Source organism: Rhopalosiphum maidis, chromosome 1 (assembly GCF_003676215.2).
Source record: "Rhopalosiphum maidis isolate BTI-1 chromosome 1, ASM367621v3, whole genome shotgun sequence".
Taxonomy (NCBI): domain Eukaryota; kingdom Metazoa; phylum Arthropoda; class Insecta; order Hemiptera; family Aphididae; genus Rhopalosiphum; species Rhopalosiphum maidis.
Genome location: NC_040877.1, coordinates 11,254,578 through 11,271,462, shown reverse-complemented (window position 1 = coordinate 11,271,462; position 16,885 = coordinate 11,254,578). Strand labels below are relative to the sequence as shown.

The 16,885-nt window shown below is 34.7% G+C and overlaps 2 protein-coding genes across 2 annotated transcripts; both read right to left on the bottom strand.

Annotated features, from left to right (window-relative positions):
- On the bottom strand, nucleotides 1-3,337 carry LOC113556386 (protein yellow-like; the record flags this gene model as incomplete). Its single annotated transcript, XM_026961309.1, has 2 exons — nucleotides 1-2,617; nucleotides 3,133-3,337. Coding segments are annotated over 2 exons (1,284 nt in total), but the record flags the coding sequence as incomplete, so codon positions are not given.
- Nucleotides 3,338-3,838: 501 nt separating this feature from the next.
- On the bottom strand, nucleotides 3,839-14,415 carry LOC113549914 (protein yellow-like). The gene is given in 4 exon segments (XM_026951430.1): nucleotides 3,839-4,977; nucleotides 4,979-5,163; nucleotides 8,671-8,953; nucleotides 14,270-14,415. Coding segments are annotated over 3 exon segments (1,242 nt in total). The 5' UTR covers nucleotides 8,948-8,953; nucleotides 14,270-14,415; the 3' UTR covers nucleotides 3,839-4,197.
- Nucleotides 14,416-16,885: the final 2,470 nt, after the last annotated feature.

The following is a 16,885-nucleotide window of genomic DNA, read 5'->3' as shown; positions in this document are numbered from 1 at the left end:
TATTCAGGTCACGCGATTCCTAAAAGCAGAAAACACCGTATTTATTATATTTCCTGTACACATCGTCTGTACGTGAACTGTTAATGTTTCCACTTTAGCCAATAAATAAATAAATAATAACAATTCATACGGCACCTAAGTACCTACGTCGAATACCCATCACTTCTGTTTTCTCAACGACTTCTTAAATCCAAAACAAATTCCAATGGTTCTTCTATTTCTTGAACAATCATTTTTCATCATAGACAATATTAAATAATTTTTTAAAAACTAATATTTTATTATAATTATCTTTTTCGGAAAAATAATGAGCATTTCTGTCAAACAAATGAACAGGTTAGCGTTAGCTGTTAAATATTATTTTCATGACATCAGCATTATCTCGATTAATAATAAACCATATTTTACGTATATATACATAGTTTAAAATAATGGCTATGTGATGAATCACCATAAAAAAATAATTGTATTATTTTAAGCAATTTTTCTACTCACGGTACACTTGTTTATTGTTCACCCTCTAAGATTTTCGAGTTTTAAATTTATAACACGGCGATGATCAAACAAACGTTGAAACATTTTCTATTCCGATAAACGTATATACTCGACATTTATTAATGTAATAGGTATGAAATAAAATAACACTTATTAATTATAATAAAACATATTAATCGCGTATCATCGATCATTACTCCGGTGTCGACAGATCTATCATTTTTAACTCTGAAGCTGTTCTAAATGACCTACCTATTTTAAATCGGTAATCGTATCATCGTGTCTCCTACACAATAATATACCATCAGAATTTATACAGATTATTTAACTGGTTTTAAATTTTAAGTAAAAATAAATCCCTGGCCAGCCTTTCGCTCTCCAAAATCGTGGTTAAACACTTTCAGCAGTTTCGTTTACTATATTTAAATTCAAATCGTCAGTCATTAAATTTGGCTACGCCGTTTTCGTTCGTTTCGTCGATCGTATCCATCACACAGATAAAATTATTACCATGGCAGATACGAAGAAAAAGGACAGCTGAAAGTTATGATTTGGTCTATGAATTCGAGAATAACATAACAGCAATATTTTGCATGCATATATTAAAATGCTCCGTGTATGGGTGCAGTGATGTTCTATAATTACTACGTAATCCGTTTTTTCGCTTGTTTTATTTTTCGCAGATTTCGTATTTGCGTATTTCATATAGGTCTCTGTGACCTATGTCCATAAAAATAGCATAATATTACAGTGATCGGCTACTTTCATAACACAACGTAATCGTTTTATGCTAATAAAATTACTGCGTTTAATTTGTTTTCCGCGTATTCATCACAATATTAAATATGACATTTATCTAGAACTAAAATAATGTTTACAGTTGTAAAGTATTATGTAAACAATATTAATGCTAAACGGTATAAAAATATAAAAATAATTTTCCCGGCGAGTTCCGATGGCATTTAAAACATTATTTCGTCACGCAACATATAAATAATAATAATAATAATATACGAATACCATCACGTGGTGGCGAATAAGCCCTAATCGAAGTCGCTTCTCTTGTCGGCCGGCGTGTTCCATCCCGAGCTGCTGGTGGTGGGCCGAGGTCGCGATTGATTGGCGGGGCTGTACGGCGGCCGATTGCCGATCGGTTGCGACTCGCAAACCGTGTCGCGGATGACGTCGGCGACGGGCGCTCTGAACACGCGGTAATTGACGTCTCCCACGTCGAAGTTGTTCACCTGGAACCGGTGCCGGGGCATCCTGTCGCTGAGCACCCACAGGTTGGAGTCCGCGTCCACCTTGATGTCGCCCGGGAACTCGAGCGTCTCGGAGTCCTGCGCCACCACGGCCGAGGTGTCGGCGGACAGCCGGTCGAACTGTCTCGGGTTCCAGCAGCCGACCGCGTCCTGGTTGACGAGCGCGTAGAAAATGGTGCCGGTGGCCTGGTCCGTGGCCATGGGACCGGCCTGCATTCCGGCGGGCCGGTGGCCGAGGTGCCGGTACTCGTCGAACGTCTCCCTCAAGGTCCTGTTCGACTGCAGGACGCTCGTGTCCACCGAGAACATCCTGGTGCTGGACATGCTCTGGAAGTAGAGCGTCCGGAAGCCGTCGCGGTGGCGTTCGGACAGGCCCACGCCGAACATGCCGTCCGGCCACTCGATGCGGACACCGCCGATGTTGAACACGGTGGCCAGCGGGTCGAAGAAGAAGTAATGGTGTTCGATCCGCCTGGCCGTGTTCCGGTGGTAGTCGTACACCAACAGGCCGCCGCCGATGTCCGGCAGATAGGCGAACGCGCGGTCGCACGACTTCCGTTCCGCGTCCACCACCAGGCCCGGGAACCACGAGTTGTCGTCCGCGCGCAACAGGTCCGCGTTAACCACGTACTGCCGGACGACCCTGTCCGTGTTCAGGTCGAAGACGAACAGCTGCGGCGGGCCGATCCTCGTGCCGTTCGCGATGCCCATGTCGATTATCCACAGGCGGTCGCACGCGTCCACGGCCGGCCGGTACGTGTTAATGATCCGGTCGGTGGACCGTTGACCGGCGGACGGCAGTCGGTTCATCGCGTAGTTCGGATAGGGCACCAGCCGCGGCGAACGGTTTTGATTCGAACCTACAAAATGCACAATATAGGCAATTGTTACTGAACTAAGAATAACAATTTTTTTTTAAAAATAAAACCAGATGAACGACATGGGGATAACAGCAGCAATCGGTTCGACGATTACGTATTAGGTTTTTGGCAAAGCGTCTCTTGGATTTAGCCGGTTTTTCTAGAAAAACGACGATCGTTTAAAAAAGATAAATAAATAAAAACGGAAAAGACGTAGGTACGCAAAACAAGTTTACATTTTCCCCCTAAAAAAATTGAATTTAAAGTTTAAACTGATGATGATATTCGTTATGATTTAAGTATTCGTACAGCTGTGTGTTCGCGATATACCTTTTAACAGTTATAATTAAATATACAATTACGTCATTCAATACGAGTAATCTATAAGCTGTACATAAATTGTAGTTATAATTTTAACTTGATTACGATACGTGGTACACCCATAATACATAAGTACTTAATAATTATTGTTGACAAGTGTAATCTGCTGTTCAAGAAATGTCACTGAAACTCGCTGATGATGCTCGCCCTTATATTAGACACAATTACCGTGTAAAACATCAGTATTAATCGAATATACGGTTGTACGGTCCCTGAACACCTAGAAATAGCTATTATTGTTGAATGATTTAAAGTTTCAGCAATTAAGAAGAAAAGTAATGTAACGATGTAATTTATGTTAAGAGTAACACAGCTGATTATTCTGTGTCGTAAAGAAAATAAATATATTTATATTCAATACATTTAATACATTTATTTTCTTTGAAACACGGAAATCCACTCATACGGGAATCTAACGCAGTACGTATACGTATATCGATGAGCTCCCCAGTGTTCTTTATCCCTATTACCCTATGACCGAAAAGTATCGTTAATTTTTTTTCCGAAATATTCTAAACATTCAACGCATTCGTCATAATACTATACGCTGAATGGTAACATTAAAAAATATAAAATTACTACAGCTACTCGTCCATAAAAACACTGCGTACATTTAAAAAAATAAAAAATAAATACAACCGATTAGAACGTAACCGGTTAAAAATAACGTATAATTTTCTTCGCAGTCAAAATAATTAAATATGTCCATGAAAATAAAAATGTGCTAATATTTTTCCTTATGACAATAATAACAGGTATGAGTAAGTTGTAAACACATTAAAAAAAAAAAAACAGTAGGTACATAAAGATTTATAAAGTGGGTAAAAATCAACGCAAAACTGTTCAAAAATATTTTTATTGAAAAAAAGTCAACATACAAAATAATAATACTGTATAATATGTGTCTATTTCAATAAAACGTAAGATAATATATATATATATATAAATAGCACGTATACTAAATCGTTATGCGCGATGATATGATATATATGTGTATACATATATATAGAGAGAGAGAGAGTGTAAAATATGAGTACTGTGCTGGATTGCGTGAGGTATATATGAGGAACCAGCGCGATGACGGTGTATGGACAATAATATACACAGACGATTTGACATACCACGACGGCGTAGTGTGTACAGGTCGTATGATACGCGTATAATCGACGTACTATACGATAATATTATTGCGTGTCATTTTATTTGATGTCGCAAACGGTGCCCTTGATTATGTCCACGACGGGGGCGTTAAAGATCCTGTAATTGATCTCGTTGGCATCGAGGCCCATGTACAGGTACCGCGGCAGTTTGTCGGAGAGCACCCACAGCGTGCCGGTCTTGTCCACCTTGAGATCGTTGGGGAACTCGAGCGTCTGGCTGTCGGTGGCCACCAGGTGGTTGGTGTCGGCCGAGTACTCGTCCGCGTTCCGGAACGAGTTCCAGCAGCCCACGCCGTCCTTGTTGATCTGCGTGTAGAACAGCGCGCCGGTGTTCTCGTCCAGCGACGACCCGCTGGCCTGGGTGTTCGGGCCCCTGGAGCCCAGCACCTTGTACTCGTAGTAGCTGTCGGACGCGATGCTGGCGTTCTGCACGATGTGCGTGGACACGCAGAACTCCCGGGTGCTGGACAGCGGGTGGAAGTACAGCGTCCTGTACCCGTCCTCCTTGACCGGGGACAGCGCCACGCCGAATATCCCGTCGGTCCACTGGAAGTTCTGGCCGCCCACGTGGAAGTTGCCGGACAGCGGGTCGAAGTGGAAGTAGTGGTGCTTGACGCGCCACGACGTGTTGGTCGCGAAGCTGTACACGACCAGGCCGTAACCGCCCAGGTCGGGCACGTACGCGAACGCGTCGTCGCACGTCTCCTTGGTCGTGTCCGCGATGACGTTGGCGAAGAACGAGTCGGGTTTCATGTCTTCGGCTTTGAACGTGTACTGCCTGATCAGCGTGTCCGTGTTCAGGTCGAACACCATGAGCTTGGGCAGTCTGCACCTGTACGGCCTCGCCCCACACGTCCTGCAGACCGGTGTCGACCAGCCACAGCCGGTCGCACACGTCCACGTTGATGCGGAACACGGACACGATCCGATCGCTCGAATTCGTGGCCAAACGGTTCTGCTCGTAGTTCGGGTACGGAATCAGGCTGGGCGATCGGTTTTCCGGTTCTGAAAATAAACAGAAGACTCTGTAGTGCATACGACGTATATACTATACATAGGTATTCGTGCGTATATAAAATGACGTATAATAATGTATATCATAGTGTAATATACGATGGTTTGCAGCAATAATATTTGCAACTGTAATAAAGTGAATATCGAATAAGGATTCGTCCCTCGTTGTACATGTATTTATATTGTGTTACAATACGAATAACGTTACTCGAAGTCATTATTATGAAATCGACGAAGAACGATTTGCATAATATGATTAAAATCCCCGTGCGCAAGCAAAAACAAAAATAAACAACTCAATATGATATACGTATAATTTTACATGCATAATAATGAGTGCAAGTCTGTAAAATAAATGCACAAACGCGAAGAAGTGATTTCGTGTAGGTATAATTAAATTAACATTTTCACTGAATAATGAATATCGCAATATTGTATACTGCGGACGTATGAGAATTAATAGAAATTACATTTTAATACACATGTGCTAATATAAATAAGTTAGAATAACACTTAACAGCGGTAGTTATTATTTTATAGAAACTCCTACAAAATATAATATAATTTGAAACTACGTCATACGATTAGAATTTTTATTATTCAATTAAAATGTTTTAAAAGTAATATTGCCTTGAACTAAGCCACGGCTGTTTATTTTAATCTCTGAAATCAACGTTTTTATTTCCCTTAACCGCGGCATATAAATAAAATATCAAATAAAATATTTCAATGTACTTACGTATACTAGTTTTATCATCTTCTTAGTACTGTACATTCAAATTATCACCACCATGCATACTAAATTGTTATTCTGCATTTAAAATAAACTGAAATTTAACGACTGACTTAAATCAAGCATTAGCAAATAAATAGTGCTGCGTAGCGTGTCTTGCAGAGTATTATTCAAAATTACCAAAATAAATAATTACAGTGATTACTATATTATTAACTCATTACATTACAAAATGTGCAAGACTGTATATTAATAGTGATTAATAATTTACCCGCGTTAAAATCTATTCATATTAAAACACACTTGTCTGTTTTTCGATTCGATCGATTTTAATATTAAATTGCACTGCACAAATACATTTTAATCTAAATACTATACGGTTAAGGCTAAATACAGTGGAAGCAAAATCAAACAAATTGGAAAAAACAGTAGGTAATACGCTGCAGCATAACTACCAGAGTCGAAGCGTGGGTAGGTATCTTTTTTTCCGCATGAGCTGGCCGGATAATTTGACGAGACTCACAGTCACGCTAATGGATTATTTTCTACCACCGCAGTAGTATTTATTATCCGTTCGACCATTCGGGACCAATTAAAACGATTCGTTTTTGTGCTGGCCGACTCTCCGGCGGGCAGCAGTTCGGCTCGATTTTGAAGAAAACAAAATACGAGCGAGTTATACAAGACGCGTGCGAGAATATCGAACGGCTGGCATTGGTCGAATGCGGGACACGGTGTTGCGACACGAATACACGATGATGTCGTTTTCACTTTTCATGAGAACACCGATACAATAATTATTATTATTATTATTATTTATTGTTGTTGCTGTTGTTGTATACACACGATACACCGCGTCGTGTGTGATGTGCGTACGTGTGTGTGTGTGTGTGTGTGTGTGTGTGTGTGTGTCAGTGTATAATGATTTTGTAACTCGCGCGTTGCCACATTTTATCAGTTTTTACGACAATGAATGCATAATACGGATTTTTTTTTCTGAAAATTATTATTACTCTCGCATACGAAATCTCCGTCGACGGTACTATTATAGCGTTGTTATATCGGATACCCGTCCTGGCGGTCCGACGTTGAATTACACGATTTATGGTTCGAGTCGAATTGTGACGGACAAAACGGATTCTGCAGCTTACCGCATCAGAAATCCGTCGCGCGTCATAATAAAAAACAGACGCGCGCGCATAAAAACGTTTTTGCGACCGCCTTTTACGCAACGATATTATATTATCGACGATTATTATACACCACAGTACTATAATATGTGCACGTTCTCGTTTCGTAATATTTTAAGTCCCGGCCGTTTTCCGGACGTCCACAATAATATATCATGTATGTTTTGATTTACACCGCCGTTTGCGACACAACAATATTATTAAAATGTATAGAAATCGAACGCGATACTATATATTATATACACACACATACACACTCATGTATGTGAGTGTTCGCAATATTGTCATGCCCATAACATAAAGCTCCACGCCCTATTGCCAATTCACACCAATGTATACCATGCACCCCGCGCGCTCACAAATACAGCCATAACTCATCAGTTCATCACATAATATAATAATAACACTATTATAATATACCTAAATAGTTGTGAACGTATACGCGGTGACATCCGATCATAATGGATCGCTAAAAAAAAAAAATGTCGGACAAGAAAAAAAAAGTATCCGAAAACGACGCTTTTTTTCGTCGCTTATATTGTAGTCCGAATTACGAATGTATATATTATATCCATAGTTGGATTACACGTAATTGAGTGCGAATCGTACGTGGACACTCGTAACCGTACGGTTTATTTTTAAATTATAATGTTTAACTTTATTTACGTACAGCGACGAATCAAATATCAAACTGAGCGATCGTATTATCAAATTATGGTTGTACTTAAAAATTGTATTTATTGATCTGGTATCTCATTATATTATTATGTTATCTATCGTCGTCATGGGCGGCCATTGAGGGGGGGGCATGGCGGGGTCACTTGCTCTCGCCCTGACAAAATAATTATCGTATTAACTTATAACTTAATAAATATTATACAAATCACCTATTTTGCCGCTCCCCAAAATGTTACCTATGCGCACCGCCGGACACTGATTATAAAATAATTGCATACTCGTATATATTAATCGTATTATGTATAATGTATATTATATTATACAGGTATTATATAATAAACCACTTTCAGCCGACCGCCACCAAAGTATATACACATTATTATAATATAATATACCAATAATAACATAAAACACTCATAGCTAATAAATACAATATTATAATAACGCGTAGGTCTATATGTATATAGGCGCTATACAAACGCGAACAGACGTGGCGCAAAGGTCGCAAACATGCAATGCGTACAAAAGTGTATTAAATATAATAGAAAAGCGACGGAAAGTATAGGACGTTTCTGTGACGGATAAATAATATTATGCATTTATGGGCGTGTGCGCGTGTATGCGCCGTACAGTACACCGACCGCGGCGTCACGGCCTAAGGGTCATGTGGGTCAGCGCGGCGGTGGTCATCGTAGATATGTACGATCGCCGCCGCACAAATATAATCACACGCAGTCCTCTGACAATCTGACGCCGCGGTCAGCGCACTTGACGTTATTAATCACCGCGATGATTATTATTATTATTATTATTATTTTTAATATTTTATTTTTTCATTGCGATACCTGAAATATCGATAATCGACCATACATATAGTTAAATAAAATAATTAATTACCCGATCCGAGGGACACGTAGTTGAGCGTGGACGCCACTCCGACCTTCCACCGGGGCACGGTGATGAACAGCTTGTCCCGCCACACCTCCAGTCCAAGTGCCAAATTGTTCGCCTGCACGAACTCGCCACTGGCGATGGCCGCCTGCCTGGTCTTCTGGTCCGGGAACACAAAGTCCAATTGCCGCCAGCTAAACACTTCCCGCAACCGGTCGTTTACCGACCACACGGCGCATGTGCAGCACCCCAAAATCAGTATCGCTAGCGTTAATTTCGCCATCTTTACCTGAGAACAATATATTTCATACGAATACGTTATTATATATTATTTTATAGTTGTATATACGCGACGTTTATTAATATTAAATGTAATTTGCAATCGTTTTATTCTGTAAAGTCAATAAAACAAAATAAATAGGAAATGAATACTACAATAACAGCCAACAAGTAGTTTATATCGATAGTGCTCATTTTATAACCTAACCTAAGTCAAAACGTATAAAAATTAACTGTATGACCTGCCATTAGTTTAAAAGTCAACGAATTTTGTTTAACCGAACTACTGTAAAAGAAGAATAATAAACGTCGTATCGTATCAAATGTCTGTGAAACTTATATATATCCTGTATCTAAATTTTACCACATCATCAATAATAATAAGGGATGTTTACTTGTTTTATAAGTCACAAACTTTCTGAAACTAACCTGGAATAGTTATCGCATGCGGGCCGCTGTGTTGCGAGCAAACTAAACAACCTATATATGCTCTGTTATAAATAGCCTGCTCATAAATGTTAAGATTGAAAATGATTAACTATACCTAAGCTCACCACAATAGAACTACACTAATACTTAAAAATATGTAGTCAAAGTAAATTTTTAAAAATCTCAAGTTGTAATGTCAAGCTTTGTAATTTGCTGATAAAAAATGTAATACCCCATATAGGTTAAGGTATAAGGAGTCAGATATATAGATTATAGGTTATAAACAGAAGGGCTGCGTATACGAGTTGATTGGCCGGGTCATTAAGATGGAGTACGAGTTGATTCACTTGATTCCCGGGTCATTATATATTTTTTTTAAATATTTAGTCAAATATTCAGACTATTAGCATAATCTAAGAAACAGCACAAGGAGGCTGGCTGACAAGTTTCTCAAAAATGTTGCTTTTAAGTTTTTTCATATTTTGAAAATCATTCAATTTTTATTTATTGTATTATATTATAATTTACTATTTATTAAAAAATTAGTAGTTAGGTAAAAATTTAAAACACATTATTTTTAAAAACTGATATCTGGTAATGAGATTATGCCGTGACATCACTTCTCTAAGGAAAATTTGTTTTCCTCGATTTTTCATGGATTTTATAGTCCCATTGCTCCTGCATTTATTATATGTTTCCGACTGCACTTCTAACAGCTCAGTAAATTGATATACAACAATAGGGAATCAACTTGCACATAAAGTAGGTCTGGGGAATCAACTCACTTACTGCGAACAGAAGACAACCAATCCCAAACTTTTGTTATTCCAATCCGTATTTCTAAAAAATATGTATATCTACTGGCCTACTACCGAATTTCGTCGATTATATTAATCCTAATAATATATATTATAAAGTCAAGATAATTTATTTAATTTCGCGTTATATAATACTCGATGTATTTTAAAATTTAAATAATGTTGAAACAAACTGCACATAGGTATACATAATATTAAACGACACGTTTATTTTTACCGCTGTGCAGATAACATTCATATTTTTCGAATATGTTGCAGGTCTTGCATTATATTACAGCTTCAGTATAAATCTATAAATATCCGATAAAAAAAATATAAAGTTAAACCTATAGGACAGGTACCAAAGATAAACGATGATTTCAAACGTCGTTGTCGTGGCGTGATCACGAGACTACAGCCGTTCTACATGTCCTGAAGACAAACCGGCAGTGAATATTTTAATATGTATTTAATAATAATAATAATAATAAGTCAACAAATAACAATGATAATAATATTATTATAATATTATAATAGTAATAGTCGTTTATATACTGCAGAGAACGTCGACTCGGGTACAAGGTCTCGGCCGTTTCCCGTGTCCTGAGGCTATTAGTGTATACGGCTTTCACATTGTGCGCGCGTTTTCCGGCATCTAAAACATTTTACATAAAACAATGCGAGCCCGTCGAATCCGAATCGCTGGAAAAACTGAAATGCCAGCGCAGAAGGTCGACGAGCGTTATCCGGGGCCGATGTATAACATTGTAAAGTTTATTTTTTTTTTTTTTTGCGAAATTTCAATTGTTACGAAAACCTACTCTAGGTACGAATAATTTCATGTACACCATTGTTATTATTTATTACTGTTGTGCAAATAATATTATCATCATGATAATATTCATGACCAGTGGCGAAGGTATAGCCAAGTGAGTTGAGTGCCAGGTGGGTAGACTTAGTATAGGTGCTTAAAAAGATATAGACGTAAATAGTAGTATTATAACAATTATAAATTAGTTAAGTGTATAGAGTAGTATAGACGCATTACCTATAATTAGTATTTTACATTTTTTTTTTTTTTTAGTTTGGTCCTGGGGTATGTATCGTAAATACTATGGTCGATGCCTCAAAAGATTTAACCTAATAACTCCTCCGCCAGCGACCATTATACTAAACGTATCGACAACCAGACTTTATTTTGTCACAAACATTATAATAAGACATCGTGTCGGTAACGCGGGTGACGGTATAATTATCGAGATAAAATACCGTATTTTCTATGATCCGCCGCGTTAATTTCGTTAAAAAAAAACATTGTGTTGTATACATATAAAATAGCCTATAATATTATACGTTATAGTGTGTGCAGCAAAAAAAATCTAATCGAACGTTTTGCCGCATGTTTCAACCAAACAAATATAATAGAATATAATAGATGGTGTTATACGAAACAAAAATACATTTTTTTTTTACCCCGAAACCTGTCCCAAATATTTTTTAGCAAATCGATAGGTATTTTCAATGATCCACAAGCGAGTTCCAAAATCAGTACCAATTACCAATCGTTTTTTTTTATGCTCTTATATTAGGTATCTAAATTATGTTGTTTCTGTCAGAGAAATGTCTATTTCCATACCATTTTATGTGGATAATGTATAAAATGAAATATACACAATTAATTTACATTTAAATTTTGATCTATGTCAACGGCTCTGCCATCAATAAAACTTAATTTGTATGTTATAATAATACTATTTCAATTGGTTTTGTTAAATACGAAAAATAAAAATGTCAATATTTGACAAAATGTTATGCTCCAACAGAACGTTTGCGATTGGAATTTATTGGAAACACTGTATTACTGAAGTAACGCCGGTAAAATATAAAAATTGTTTTATTAATATAAATTTAAATTATCGCCTCACTGCGTAAATAATTAATCGAAAATCTACTTTTTAATTTCCTTGCTAATGGTATAAAAACTATTATATAACCCTGTACATTCTATCATAGAGAAGGACAACGTTACATTTTACATTTTACAAATATATGTAATAATTAGGTAATGACAATTAAAATTCACTTATATTTTACGTCTAAGCCTATATTATTTCACAAATTTTGCGATTTTTAGTTTTAAGAACTTAAAATGTATTTTTTATGTTTCGTTTAAATTTAAACTCGCTTTTTCGAGAGTAGGAATTAAATGGTTTAAAATTCCCGACATAAAAGTAATTGTAAATGGACAGATGATAAGTTAATTTTATGAGCAGATACAATTAGCTCAAAAATAAAGTATAAATTAATATGAGCGATATGTAAATAGGGCCTGGTGACGTATACGACATCTACAAGTATTTTATAATACATGTATACATACGATTTGGATGTATCTTGTATTTAACAAAAGAATATTGAAAATGCAAATAAGGATCATATTTTTATTATCGTATAATATAATAAAGTCTTATGATTAATAATTATCTACATCCAAATTGAAAATTAAGACTAATAATTATCTTACAATTAACGACCCAAACTCCAAAGGATTCCTATCGGAATATGTAATGATATACAATAATAGGCAATAATAAGTATTGTACAATAGTATAAAATTCAAGATAGGTAACTACTTTAGAACTCGTTAAAAATTATTAAAACGTCAAGGTCCCGATAACCATATAGTTTATTGATATTGAGAAATCTGCGGAGAAAATACCGCCAATATGCATGTTGGATTATATTAAATATTAATAAAATAATAAACGTATACATGTATTGCCATACCCATTATAACCTGTAATATTATAACATGTAATTAATTATAACAGTCAAATTTTGTCATTTTCGGAATACATTAAGTATGTAATTACAGTAATAAGTATAATATAATATATTTAAATATATTAATAATTATGCTTGTATATTATTTAAATTAAAAATCGATTTTGATTCAACACTGTCTAATGAATATGACAACTTATATAATATGAATTAACTGCATATTGTTTTTCAGACGTTAGCACACAAACATTTATAATACGGTCAAGCAAATATATTATATAACAATAGCGACGTACCTACACCACAAATATAATATAAAATATGTTATATATTTTTATATTATTTTCTTTATTATTATTTATTAATATAATTGTTTCAATACACAAAGTATTTTTACAATACCCATAAATATTATTATTTAACGATTAAAAATTGTTTTCTCGTATTATGTTCATGTTTATTATTTACAAATAACACAAAAATAATTATCAGAAAATGAGCTAGACAGGTTTTTTTTATAGTTGTTTTAACTAAGTGTTTGTTATTTTTGCTATTATGTTCATCACAAACTACCGCTAAACATAGATTAATACCACGGGTTTCTCGCATTTTATTGGCGGTAGGCCACAGGTGAAATTAAAGAAATGTTAAAGTACAAACAGAATAAATGAAATTATTATATCAGTTATTTTGTGGCACAATACTATTTGTTATGTAACTATAATTTTAATTAAATACACATCCCAGGCATGGTCAAACAATTAATTACATAGATATTATAGATATTAATATACATTAATTTCCACTTTCATAGTAAAGCCCCTTGTTTTAGATCACCAAAAGTGAAATTTGTTTATACCTTAAACTAATAATAAAATGATTTAATCACGACAAAGAAGTATTTACATTTATTTATAAATATGACATATATTTGTAATTGTTTTTATTCTAAAACCAGTAGTAAATTATTTAAAAAACTGGATTTAACAACAATTACATTTTTCTACTAGATTATTGTCGTTTTAAAAACAATTAAATTAAGCTACCTATAACTTGTATATACAACAATAAAAATAATTTCTCCGAATACAGACAATATTGTTCAATGTACTTAAGTAAATGCATTAATTAACAGAAAAAATAATTAAAATATTAACTTTAGATGTTACTTTAGATTCCATTAGCAAAAATAAGATAATAATGTTAACCTAACGTAATTTGTCATACCAAAATATTTTTGATTTTTAATTAACACATAATTCCGCCTATGATAAACTAAACAATAATAAATAAGAAAAAAAATCGTGAAAACTCACCAGTTAGTGCTGCTACGGACGGTACGAACAGATTAACAAAAGTCTATAATACAGTCGTCGGAGAACAGACGACCAACAAACCAACAACAACAGTGGATGAGAGGGGGTAACCAGTTTACACCTTCGAAGGCCTTACGGACCAAGAGATCCCCCCCAATAATTACGTTATTATTAATTATTTCTGTACTAACTGGTAACCAACTATTTTTGATCATCATAATAGTATTATCATTGCCGAATTCAATGAACCGAAATAGGTAAATCCATAATATCGATTCATTCAACACGTACAACACACATACATCACAGTACCTACTTAGATAAACCTATCATCAAAATAAATAATATATTCAGTTATCAATAAATTATCACCGATGTAATACACTAGACATTAATCATTCAATCTGCAGTCAATAAACAACAAGTGCGTGCACTACTCTAATAACTCTAATCTGACTCGAATAGTTCCGCGTACGGTGTATTCGTACAGGATATATACGATTTGAAACGGTGTGAGTATGACATATGCGTGTGGTTAAAAAAATATTTATTATTGTAATGCGTGGGTTATACGCCACATCAACGATATCAAACAAGACCTTGTTACGCCGGAAAATTATGTAGGCACCCGTGTACGCAGTTTCCTATAAATTCAAAACAAAATAAACCGTCAGATAGGCTAACAACCGTAACCGCTATGCTGTCCAGCAGTATACTCTGTCATTGAGTATTTTTTCACTGCTAATGGATGTGTAAAAATTGAATTCAATGATGTTTGTATATTTAAGCGGGCATTATACCCAGTTAAAAGTACAAACATACATCTAGGATTTACAATAATATTTTGTTATTACAGTGACGGGTAATCTTATATAATCGGTAAACAGATATATTTCAGTATAATAATTTATGTAATGTTGTAAACATATTTTATTATAAACATAATTTACTAAAATAAAACGATTAAAAATATATAACAATGAAAACTTAACTTCGTTCCCTCTGTTTTTCTTTAGTTCGCTCTATTTTATAGTACTTACGGTGTATAGCAGTTGTAGTCTAGCAACCATATTTAGCCAAGGGCCATTTTCGTATTGAACGGTTCAAAACCAGCTTCTTTCTTGTATTGCTTTTATTCTTAATATTTCTCACCCTCTTATCATGACTACTCCTTTATTAACTTGTCCTTAAATTTTCCAACTCTTTCCTTTCACCGTCTTGATGCAAACATTCATTTTATCTCCTCTAAACTAAATGGTTCTATCGATGCGACGATGCCTCTAATCTTCTTTCATACGTCTCTTTTCGTGTTCCCGGCTATACAACAAGACACCACTTCTTATTCTACGTCCCTTTCTACCATGTTAACTATAACTATACAATTATTCTATACACAAAATGCTTCGCCTTCTTAACAGTTAACACCATCTGATTTTATAATTTTCATTTTCGTGTATTACATTACCAAACACTTTTTATTATTACCTCAGTTGTATTTGCCACATTCCACATTTAACTTATCGTTGTACCTATATGTTATAATAATACCTATTTAATTGTTTAAAATAATGTTGTTTTATTCTATTTTTTAATCTTTTAATATAATATTGGCTATTTTCTACCTGTATATCAGAGAGCTTATGCACATACTATTATATGCACTCTTATTATAATTATGTTCTATAACTTGTTTATATTACCAAACTTTGTTATTATTACCGTCTGGTGTTGATTAATTAATAAATAACTTAAACACATGACAATGACAATGACATAGAATGTAATAATTATCCTACCAAAAGAATATTTGAGTAATAATAAAAATCACCTATTAAGATTCAAGAAAACAGATCAACGTTTAAATAATTTTGAGTTACATTAATCTATTTATAGAGGCATTTTGACCATAATTCAAACTCTAAAGTGGCATATAAAAAATATTCAACTGTTTAATTCTACGATTTGGGAAATTTAAATTCAATAAAGAAAGCAATTACCAGCAATTAATATTCCTTAATTTAAAAATAAAGCATAAATCTAATATTTTTCTTCTATTATCAAGAATTTCTAATTTTAACTATTTTAAATATATTATAATATTGGCTTATAAATCATTGTATAGGTTGAAAAATGGTTCTAAGCGAAGACGGTTTAACATTTTGAAAACTATGATTACCAAATGTTCGTATTTTTTATTCCCCGATTATTATTTTAAAAAGTACTGAGAAATTTCTAATTTTTGACCACTAAAATACAAACCAAATCCAATTTACTACTAAAAACCTCAATCGAAGATGATGAACGGAAGATTTTTCTACTAGTAAAAGTGTCTTCAGACACAAAAATGCACCACCAGATTACCAGAATCTAAAATCGGAAAGTATAGCCATTAGCAAAAATTCCAATATAGCATATATTCATTCCAATGTAAGTACCTTAACCTGTTGACATATTATTTTATACTTTCATTATAAATATTGAAACATTAAATAAATTAAATATCTTTAGTTTTGTGTGGTTATAACTATTCTACATTAATCTATGTTTTTACATGCAACTTATTAAATGGCAATTAATTGCTATAAATGACCTATTTTTTTTTTTTTTGTAAATTCT